This window comes from Aphis gossypii, chromosome X, assembly GCF_020184175.1.
Source record: "Aphis gossypii isolate Hap1 chromosome X, ASM2018417v2, whole genome shotgun sequence".
Taxonomy (NCBI): Eukaryota; Metazoa; Arthropoda; class Insecta; order Hemiptera; family Aphididae; genus Aphis; species Aphis gossypii.
In genome coordinates, this window is record NC_065533.1 from 29,016,902 (window position 1) to 29,029,025 (window position 12,124).

Genomic DNA, 12,124 nt, shown 5'->3' on the forward strand with positions numbered 1-12,124 from the left:
GGATAATATTAGTTGTAGACTTATAGTATTTAATATCTACATAATTCTTAATATGATAACGATAATTAATATCGAATATAATATAGTATATTAATATAGTTTATTAAAAAATATATACCTTTATATTTATATTTTTTACACTACTTACATTATCATTATAAATAATTTTTAACTATCGCCTTATAGGCATATTTTAATGATTTATTTATGTATTTATATTTTCTTTACTTCCTTATACATAATTGATTGACAATAATGCCAATTTAGATACAATCACAATCATCGCTATAGATACTCTCTACTTCTATACCCACAGTCCGTGTTTTGATGAACTAGACCGAGTCTGTTAATCAGAAACTTACACCAAAACTTGATTATAAAGACTGAATTATGATTCGACAGTTTGAAACAAATTAAACCGATTGTTATTTTATTATTAAATATATTAAGTAGACCATTCAAAACATTCTGTTTTGATAATAAATTTGAATATACATTACATTACTAATTTAGGTACTAATTACTATTAATATATTTTACAAGAAATTTAAAATAATATTTATTTAATTTATTGCTTTATGAGATAGGTAATAGGTACTATAGAGTATAGGTATATATTATTTATAGTTAATGGAATTAACAATTTTACATAAAGTAATATGAAAATTTTATATTTATACACATTCCAATATTGATCTTATCAAAGTTCAGTTATACCTATTCTGTAATTATTTTTCCTTGAAAAACAAAAATAGTTAAAATGCAATTATTAATTATTAATAGGTATTTAACAAAATATTTTATTTAATTTATTTTTATATACTATATTTTTAAATATAATATTGTTTGAAATAAAAAAATCTATGGATCATAACAGCCATAACAGCGTGGCCAGAACCAAATTCAAGACCAAACTGATACCATAATATAATCGGTCTTATATCTTTAGACCAGACAAGGTCGAAATAAAATAAAATAATTTTATTCGACTGAACCAAACTGCAAGTTGCAACACTAAATATTTTTGATTGGACAAATATATTTAACTGAACTGAACTAAACATTTACTTAATTTTATTTCATAAGAATGGACTAAATCAGACCGTTGTCCAGTACAGTTCTAACCAAATTGATATAATCTAGCCCATGTAGAACACTAGAGTTAACTCGAGTTAGTACTGCTTAGTAGCTTCTCATAATATTATAAAATAAATGTTTTTTATCAATTATCAATTTATATTAATATAAAACTAAAACGTCTTTTTATTTAACTATGTATTTAAAAAAACATAATATTTTACAAGCTTAAAACATTTCTTTATTCTATGCTTTTAGAACATTACCTAACTGTTTTATTTTAATTTTTTCAATATTATCTAAAATATTGTGTATGAAAGTCTATTTTAGGTACCCACTTAAGTTTCACTTATATATTTAAATATTTTATTCGCATTATTATAGTTAAATTAATTGACTTAAATTTCAAGTCAGTATGAAAGTTTTAATAATTAAACTTTGCACAAACAACTCAATTGGAGGTTGGGATCACATATTTAATTCAGTATTACACATTTTTAAAACAGGAACAAATTTTACAAGAGTTATTTACACATTAAAAATATCAAATAAAATAACTTACATTAAAATCTGAATATATTTAAAAGTGCAGTAATAAACTTCTATAGAGTAAAGTCCAAAAAACAAAAAAAAAAAAATAAGAATCATCATGCAATGTTATTGAACTTAGTAAAAAAAATTAAATGAAACGACAACCCTCTATTATTTAAAAAGAATCAAAAACAACTTAAAATTTTAAATAGTGATTGGATGTAAAATATTTTTTCAATATTTAATTAATTACATTTTAAAAACATAACAAAACTTCTCTGGTCAGGTGACAATAAGACACTTTTTTTCTTATTAATATGTTTTGTATTCAATTAAAATAATTTTATGGAGACATTTTGTTAAATAACCGATGTTGACTGTTGAGCAACAAAACAATTTATGGTATATAACTAATAGCTGAGTATTTGTGTTTCTGTAAATTAGCATAAGTATATTTTATAGTAAATTTAATAATGCCAAACATATATACAAAAATTATTTGACTATATCTTAAATTCTAAACTCTTGAAACAATAAACGGTGGAAATAATGATATTCTAATCCAGTGATATATATACATATATCCGTCTTACTAGGAAAACGAATGAAGGACAATAGTCTACACCATAAAAATGTTTTTGTATCACTATAGTTATAGTCTAGAACTTATCTCACAGTTACAAGAATTTATTTAATTAAAAATATAATTAATTAGGTATGTCAAACAATATTATATTATGGAATCTTTATAGTTGATTGTATTCAAAAAACTCTATCAAATTTAAGTAAACTCTCTAGACTATATTCTTAGTAAGATTAAAATATATATACTATGTTTATTGTTTAAATTTAGTGACTGTGTAATACAAATAATAAAATTTAAATTCGCAGTTGATAACATACCTTTTTGTAGAAAATAACTATATTTTCTTGATTAAAAACAGTAATTTATTTTTATAATTTGTCAATAATTAACCTATTCATATGTAATTTTAAAGTATGTATAAATTATTTAACCATTATTTAATAACTTTTGATTCAAATTTATTAATTGTATACATTTAAAAATACATTTTGAAAATTAGTTTAAAGACATCAAATTATTTTATTTTTATAATAGTTTAACAAATACTAATAATGGTCTTAAATATTATTCATCTGCAATTACTGGATTTTCCATTTTGCCAATACATGATATTTCACTTTCGATGACATCTCCAATCTGAAAATATGTTGAAACAATATTATTATTTTGATGATTGTAATACTTATTGTTACTATGCCATAATTTATAAGTTCCTTACTTTTAAAAATTCTTTTGGTTCTCGAAATACGCCAACTCCACTAGGCGTTCCAGTAAGAATTATGTCTCCAGGCAATAATGTGATCAAACTAAAAATGTTTGGTTTTTATTAGTGTTTGACAATGATAAATTTTGAATATTATTAAATCTTTTTCCGTTTTAATATTACTAATACAATATTATAAATGTTCAAATTATTTTTCGTTTTAATAATATTTAGGATTTTTGTGCATATTTTAGAAAATCTGTAGTTTGGAATCAATATAAAACTTGAGGAATAAAAATTATTTTTACCAACTACTGGTATAGAGTTAAAATAAAATTCTTTATCCATGAACAGAAAAGCAAGAAATATCAAAATACAAATTTTTAAATCTAATATTATGTTGTACTGCAGTTATAATCTAAGTTTAATTTAATTTTTATTTTCATTATCAATTATTATTATTGATTCATAATACAATTCAATATATTTAATAAGTTTATAACTGATAGAGAAGACGAGAATTATAAAAAAGTTGTTTATATTAGTCCAGTGTCGTATGTCATACACTCTTACTTACTAAATGTAACATAAAATTATTAAAACTTGTTGATTATGTGAAAATGCAATATAAGATTTTTATTACATATAATAATATAATATGAGTGTGCAGTTAACAAAATAAATATTTCTAAGAGTCAGCATTCTAAAAGTTTTATATTCTTAAACATAGCTTTTCTAAAATTTGGTATTCTAGAACTTAGCATTCTAATGTATGACTTTATAAAACCGTTGTTTAAATTTCAACTTTTAAAAACATCTTAAAAATATGTATGATATAATATTGTGACAAATGAGCAATACTGTTGGCTTATAGTTGTTGTTAGTACATAGTTATATAGTATTAATTTGCATTCAATAAAATATTTTCAATTAAACTAATTATCCTTCATACATTTATGGTTTGATTTCACAACAATAAAATAATTTATTTAACTAATTTAAGTTTAACATGATAATTTATTAAATATTTTTATATGTATATTTAATCAATGACTGAACTTAAAGCTGGTAATAAAGTAATAATTATATTCATATATATTATAAAGGTATTTAATTATTTATTATTTATTTATTTATTTTTTACTATATTATAGTAATATTAATCATTTTATTCTGGAACATAGGTAGAAAGTAAATATAAATAATAAAAGTTAAATAGTTTTGTTTTGCTTTAATAATGATAAGTTCAATTAGTAATATTATAGTATTATCTACTTACTTTGACAAAAATGAAACTAATTTATCAACTCTGTGAATCAGTTCTTCAGTAGAACCATTTTGTTTCATGACACCATTAATTGAACATTTTATTTGTAGTGAATGTGGTTCAGGAATTTCATTTTTATGTACCAAAACTGATCCCAGAGGGCAAAATGTATCCATACTTTTTGCTATAAAATAAATTAATGATTTAAAATTGTATACCAATATATTAGTACAGTAATATTTCACTTCTATAATGACAATTTACCAATCAACCATTGCCCATTGTTTCTAGTTTTCTGCCAATCTCTTGCTGATATATCTTGAGCAATAGTGTATCCAAACACATATTTATATGCATCGTCAACACTTACATTCTTACATGTATTTCCAATAACTACAGCCATTTCTACTTCCCAATCTAATGCCTAAAATTTTAATAATCCTCAATAATAAAATAATAATAATTGGTACATGTAATAAAATTGTTCAGCTAGTCTTATTTACTTTTGATTTTGATGAATGCTTTACAGCATCATTTGGGCCAATAATTGTACTTGGGAATTTTGAAAAAAAGAATGGCTCTTTGGGGTATGGTTTATTTTGTTCATCACAGTGTCCTTTATAATTCAGTCCTACACATATAACCTTGAATAAATTTAATACATAATATATCAAATAATAATAAGTAGGTATAAGTACAACGATTATTATTATCATTATAGTAATCTTACTTTATCTGGTTTAGTAATACATGGTAACAATTCGACCTGATTCAACTGCAAGACTTTCTTTTTTTCTTTAACTATCCTTCAATATAACAACATAGTATATAATTAATGGATGTCTGTATTTATTAATTTGTTATTTTACACAAACTTTTCAATTCTATCAATTGAGTATTCACTGTGTAAAAACGATACCATATCAACGGGAATAGTCGGATCTGCACCATTCAAGCTCACTATTGATTTACCACAATTCAGCTGGATACCCAAACCTCGATCACAACCATCTCTATATTGAACAAATCTCATCGCTTGGTGATTAGTGCTGCTAAAACTTCTAACATTGTTTTGTATTCTAATAGTGTTTTTTAGAAATTTATATGAAACACGAAAAAAAATCATATTGGTATTTTGTGAATTAAAAACAATGTGTTGAGCAAAAGTCCAATATAAAAATAAAAATTATAGCAGTAAGAATTAAGTAATATTCACAAGTACTCAAATTACATAATTTGTTGTTTTGACAATTTTCACATGAAAAGTATCGATGTTTTAATTATTGTTTAACACTTTAACTCGGTGGACTACGGTAATGTCGATAATCGGTAATATTATATCGGTATTATTTTCATTTATTATTAACTGGCCGTATTAGTGTACCTACTTACATAATAATATATTGGTATTATAATATAGTGTTAATTTTATCTGTTTATCACATTGGGATAGATAATAATATAATTGATATTATCATTGATTATAAATATTATTATTATTATTATCAATAAATACATATTACGCTTATAGTCTTAACACATAATATAATCTTTTATATAGAACTTTATGTCTTTAGTAGTTTAGTTCTTACTACTCTAAGCTCATCGTATAATTAAAAGTTTGACGTCTATGTCATAGACATATAGACATTAAATTATATATCAATATATGTAGAGTTCAAACATAGGCGTGCGCACGGAGCTCGACCGGATTTGTTTTAGGAGCATAGTAAAATTTCAAATTTGTGTATATTATATTTAATTATAACTAGGACTCGGAAGTTGTAGGATCTGAAAAGGCAAAATATGCATGCTAATATACACAAAAAAATTGTAAGATATGCATGAAAAAATGTTAAATATGCAAACAAAATTAACCAACTTGATCAAGTCTGCGAGAGAACACGGGACCGGCATCGCGTAATCGCCGATAAGCCATATGAACATCTGAACAGTATCTAGTTTTTTACCAGCATTGTAATAAGACCCGATCAGTGCAGAAATACGTAGTGTAGATAAACGGAGACCTCCTTAGCTAAGACTTTTTCGGACGAGTGAGTGATGCAATAGTCGGAGTATTCCGGCATTGAACTGATTGTTATCCTGTTCGACCCAGACTTCCTTTAGTTCCCAACAGTATGTTTGCCGCAAGTAATGTTATTAGAAGAAAACATCAATTTTTCAAGAAAATATTAAACAAGTATAGAAATCTCACGAAAATTGAAAAATATGCATAAAAAACATATGAAAATTAAGAAATATGCACTTTTTTTCTAAAATTGCCAAAATATACAAAAAAATGCATTTTTTATTTTTGTATTAAACTCATCAACATATAGAACGGATTTCTAGCTTGGTCTGCTATAAATTGAGAGGATACAGAAAAATATGCAACTCCTACAACTTCCGAGCCCTAATTATAACAATACATTCATGGAAATCAAAAACATTTTTATTTGTCGTAATAAAATTAAAAATATTTGTGTACTACTACCTATATCAATTTTATTGATTTTTATCTTTTAAAACAAAAACATGTGCACAAAACCACAAAATATGTAATATAACCATACACTACCCATAGGAAATAGAAGAATTCATTTATAATTCTTCTTTAATTAAAATAATTACATAACTACACATTTATACATTACCAAATGTATGTGTAGACAATAGTTATTTGGTACACACATTGCATTATGTACCTATTAATGGTACTGGTCTGTTATAGCCCCGCCACTTGGATTTGTTGCCGCCCTGCTATCCATATAACAATAAATATATCATACCTATACAAATAATCTAATAACTCGACGGAAAAAACTTACCATTATTACTATAAAGTACCTTTTATAGATATTTTATTTAACATATAATATGGATCGATATATATCATTGATTATACATAATATAGTATACTATATAAAAATGAATAATCAATAATATACCACTTTTTTTAAAAAAAAAAAAAAATTGGGCATTGAGTTTTCTTCATTTTATACATACTTAATTGTACTTACATCATTTTATTTTAAAGAATTTACAATTTTATTTTGAACTCCAAAAATTTGTTAAAAAATTGGCACATTAATGTTGTGTGCACAATGCACATACATCTTGATTCTATTTATTCACATAAATGTTACACCATTTTTAATGTTTTATTAGAATGTGGGTATGTTTATGTGTTAAAAAAATATATGATGTATACAATTTAAACTTACTCTTATAGTAACAAAAGAGAAAATTATAATAAAATGTTTTACTTCCTTTAATAGTCAATTGAATGTAATGTGATAATTGCCCATAGGTCACTACTTATGATAGTGTGAAAATTTGTAACTATCTAACAATAAATTATTTAAAAATGTCTTTATTTGAATACAGATTACAAATCAGACAAATCAGATTGAATAATTCTCATAAAAAATTCACATTAAATATTAACAATAACAGTTTTTAACAGTTTTTGCTTTTGTCGTTTTCTTTTCTTTTGAACATTTTGTGTAATGTTGAATACTAATTCTTCTTCTTCTTGGCTATTGTTTATGAACATCAATGAGTGTAAATTTTCACCCACTAAATCCTATTTAATATAGAATTATTTAAAAGTAAGTAATTATTCAAATTCATTTTAATACAATCAAATAATTATTAAGCAATACATACTCTAAATTCATTAGTTTTCTTTGTTGCAAGTACATTTAATTGCCTTAGGATAGGCATCATATCTTTGACAGATGATATTGGTTTATGCAATGTTTGTACTAAAAATATAAGTGATCGGACAACTGGCTCAATTCCGTGGTGCATATGATTTAACAATGGTATTAACGCTTCCATAAAATAACATACACTTGAAAAAGGCATCAGTAATAAAACCTCTTCCAACTCACTATAAATCATATTAATTTAATTTTTAATTACCTAATGTATAAATTATGATTATAAAAAAATTTAAATTATTCTAATAAATTAAACTTGCCTTGAGCGTATTCTTTTAATTATTTCTAATAAATAATCGTCAGTATTTTTAACATTAAACGCAGTCATTATTATTGGTAATGATGGTTTGTCTAGACCTTTAGTTTCGTTTTCTAATAGGCTATCTTTGTACTCTTTGATTACATTTAAACACTCCAATAATAATTCAGCCTAAAAAAAAAAATATTAAAATTAATTAAGAATAATATCAATAGATTGACATTTTATTACAGCTTTTTCAGATGAAATGGTCTTTTTTGTTGGTAATGCAAGAACAGATGGCCCTCCATACACATTGGTTTCTTCACCAGTGGCTAGTTCTTTTTCATCTTCTTGTGTCCTTTCTTCTTCCCGTTCATCTTCTAATACAAGAGGCTCTTCAGTTTTCTCATATAAGCGTATAACATTGTCTTGGCCACAACTCGCAATATAATGACCATTTCCACTCACAGACATATTATAACATTCCCCTCGGTGACCCTAAAACAAATAAAATACATGACATAGTAACAACAGAAGACAAATTATAATTGTTCCTTTTTATTTACTTGAAGTGTCAGGACTCTTTCAAAGACATCGGCATCCCAATGTTTAACGTTTCCATTCTTATCGGTAGTGAAAAACTGATGAGTCTTGGGAATAAACTTAATACTGGTCAAAGTAGACTCTGTAGTTAAACGCCTATGACAGTCTCCATAATCCAAGCCCCAAATTCTGATTGTCTTATCACCACTTGCAGTTATAATAATTGATGAATCATAGCTTATGTCCATATCATTAACCGGTAGTGTGTGTCCATAAAGATCAATAAAGTGCTAAAAAAAATATTATTTTCATTACCTGCAGTTAAAGTTTTGTTTTTATAAATTCAAAGAGTAAAATAGTAACACTTACCTTAAATGTGTCCATAAAAAATATTTTGACAGTGTTATCTAAAAGAGCAACTGCTAATAATTTGTTATCTGGGCTTACTCTTGAACACTGTACATTTTCATCCAACTCTAATGTCTTCAGGTGCAATAACGATAATACTTTTCGATCAGTATTTGGCAAAATTACTAATTCCAATTGCCATAGTTTAACTGTACTATCACCACCGCCCGTAATACAGCCCAACTATAATGGTTATTAAAAAATATTGTATCAGAAAAATAAAAATAAAAATAAACATTATTTTTACCTCGTCTGGTAACATATAAATTGATTTCAAATCTTTTAGATGTGCAGAAATGCTTTCAATAATATCTCCTGCAGCTATGTCAATTACCAACAATTTACCATCATCAAGACCAGCTAAAATATGTCTGTCGCCGGGAACCACACATAAACACTGAACAGGACTTGATGTTTCCACAGTTCGAATGCAATTAAGAGATTTTTTGTTCCACATTTTTACAGACTCTGAACCTCCAGTGAATACAGCTAAATTGTCTGAACTAAATGCTAAAACTCTTACATTAGATCTATGGCCATGTAACGAAATCTTCCGAATTCGTTTTACTTCTTTACCAACTGCTAATGACACAGAATAAAATGCTAAAGTGTTATCTGCCATACTCACTACAACCTGTCAATACCAAAGAAGTTATATTAAATATTTGAATGAAACATAACATTTTAATTGATTTGATTTTACTTTAACATGGGTTTGATTTACAACCAAATCAGCAGATTTAATTTTGTAGTCAGTTAAAATAGGAGGTAAACGTCGAACTACATCTTGCAATGCAGGATTTTTTTCATTTAAAAATGCAATATCTTCATCATTCTCACCACGCCTGTTGGACATAGGAAATTATAATGTAATAAAGTAATTCAAATAATAGTAAATACAAAAAAAAAAAAAAATAAATAATTATTATGGTCTGTGTTAAATACAAATATATATGTAATGTTAATAAATTGTCAATCTTTTTGATTTCGTCAACCCAAAATACATGTTATATATATATCAATATGTTATATTGATTATTTTAAAAAGATTTACATAATACAATAACATACTTTAAATACTATTAAATATGATATTTTACTTACTTAGAAGCTTTTTTCCTAAATTTTCTTTGACGATTACGTAAACGTTCTAATGCTTCACCATCCCCACTAAAAATAAATAACTCCAACAATTTACCATGTCCATGAACACAGAGAACATGATTTGTATTATCTGTAGCTGATGAAACAACACGGCCAGGACCTTCTCTCATTAAAGATCCACTTTTTTCACATTTTATTGATGACTAAAAATGATAGAATTCATTATTTTTATATTTTTTGTAGTTATAATTATACTAGTAAAAAAAAAATACTAACAGCAAAATCTAATAAGTTATCTGAAGACAAAAGCTCAGACATTTTAATCTCAGATTCCTCATCATTCATTTTTGATATTTTCCAAGTACGTAGTTCAGCGTCATTGCTGCCAGCAACTACAAAATCGTCATTGCGTAAAATAGACAAAGTCCATACCTAAAACAATTATAGTTTTCAACGTTTAACACTTTTTTTAGGAAATCTTTTCAAATGATGTATATTTTAACAAAATAGCACCAAGAAAATTAACAATACATAATTATATTTTTATATTCATAAATAAATCTTACTTCAGTTATATGACCTGCCAATGTCTTGAAACAGTGCCCAGTTGTTAAATCCCAAAACTTAATATAAGTATCCTTTGATGATGTCACCACAAGGTTGTGCTTGTTAATAAACTGGACTCCTGTCACTACACCCTTGTGACCAGACAATCTATGTAAACCTTTTTCTGCTATAACATCCCAAATTACTGCTTCAGTATCCTATAAAATTAAAAAACCATATATTTTAATCTCATATTATAATTTGTAACAATAAACTTAAAGAACATACTTTGGAACCTGAAGCGAGCATGTGACCATGAGTGTCATAAGTTAGTGCAGTAATGGTTGAACGATGACCTTGGAATGTTCCAATAAGTTCACCAGTCGCCAAATTAAACGTATTCACTAAACCATCAGAATAGCCTACAGCAATATGTTTACCTTCCGGAGTAGTGGCTAACTTAACGACAGATATTTTTTTTGATGTATTATTTTTCATATCTTCATCTTCAATTGTCATAACCTAATTGATAATGAATAAATATATTAAATGATATATTATTTATAATATAAATACATATATTTTTTCCTTATTGAAACTGTTTAAATGAAAAAAGTTTAAGTGTTTTTTAATATGTTTACCAATTTTTCCAAACGCAAGTCCCAAATTATAACATTTTCACAAGCACCAACAGCTACATATCTGTCAGAAATACCGTTCAGCGTTACAAAGACTATGTTACAGTCAGGATGGCAAACAATATTGAAATTTTTCAATGGAACATAACGCAAGTATTGCTTGGTTATACCCATTTTAAATGGTTTTGACCTAAAAAAAAAAATATTATTATGGCATACCAGCCTTGGTAAAAATTAAATGACGAGCACTATTTGTGTTCACTAAATGGAGTTCTTACAATGTCTAATTAAGACTAACCAGCAGAATTCTATCGGTTAACACATAAGAAATTCTGCCAGTTAGCGTTATTAGACGCTAACCGGACATTGTTAGAACGTCCCTAAAACGGATAAGATTTTGATTAATAACTCAAGTATTTTATGGAGTTGTTATGATCGACAATGGCCATTACTTGGGGACATTGTCACTCTTCGACTTGTAAACAACGATTTAATTACCTTAAGTGATGAACAGCACGACTTTATCTTGTTTATTAATGATGTAGCAAACAAGTACGATTCATAGCAACCTTACAGAATAATTCTTTCGTCGCACATATCGAGTCACGTGCTTACTGCTTACGAATTGTGACGAACTGTTATCACACCGCTATCCTCTAGTTATCACACCGGTGGTCAAATATTTGTAATATTATTATCACTATAAGCTTATGATAACAGTGTTAACTTGTAGGAATGTGGGCTGTGGCGGCAAA

The 12,124-nt window shown here is 26.1% G+C and overlaps 2 protein-coding genes across 2 annotated transcripts; both read right to left on the reverse strand.

The window, feature by feature from the left end:
* Positions 1 to 2,627: 2,627 nt before the first annotated feature.
* LOC114133063 (fumarylacetoacetate hydrolase domain-containing protein 2-like) lies at positions 2,628 to 5,569 on the reverse strand. Its single transcript, XM_027998684.2, has 7 exons — positions 5,040 to 5,569; positions 4,895 to 4,970; positions 4,668 to 4,808; positions 4,429 to 4,588; positions 4,177 to 4,348; positions 2,913 to 3,000; positions 2,628 to 2,830 (listed from the first exon to the last, which is right to left on the reverse strand). The coding sequence occupies exons 1-7, from the start codon at positions 5,288 to 5,290 to the stop codon at positions 2,759 to 2,761; spliced, it is 960 nt and encodes a 319-aa protein (XP_027854485.2). The 5' UTR covers positions 5,291 to 5,569; the 3' UTR covers positions 2,628 to 2,758.
* A 2,011-nt stretch (positions 5,570 to 7,580) lies between these two features.
* Positions 7,581 to 12,015, reverse strand: LOC114133065 (WD repeat-containing protein 3). The gene is made up of 14 exons (XM_027998686.2): positions 11,868 to 12,015; positions 11,373 to 11,559; positions 11,020 to 11,253; positions 10,752 to 10,949; positions 10,462 to 10,617; positions 10,186 to 10,388; positions 9,785 to 9,926; positions 9,329 to 9,715; positions 9,043 to 9,264; positions 8,697 to 8,963; positions 8,380 to 8,628; positions 8,150 to 8,319; positions 7,834 to 8,059; positions 7,581 to 7,750 (listed from the first exon to the last, which is right to left on the reverse strand). The coding sequence occupies exons 2-14, from the start codon at positions 11,541 to 11,543 to the stop codon at positions 7,601 to 7,603; spliced, it is 2,775 nt and encodes a 924-aa protein (XP_027854487.2). The 5' UTR covers positions 11,544 to 11,559; positions 11,868 to 12,015; the 3' UTR covers positions 7,581 to 7,600.
* Between the last annotated feature and the right edge of the window lie 109 nt (positions 12,016 to 12,124).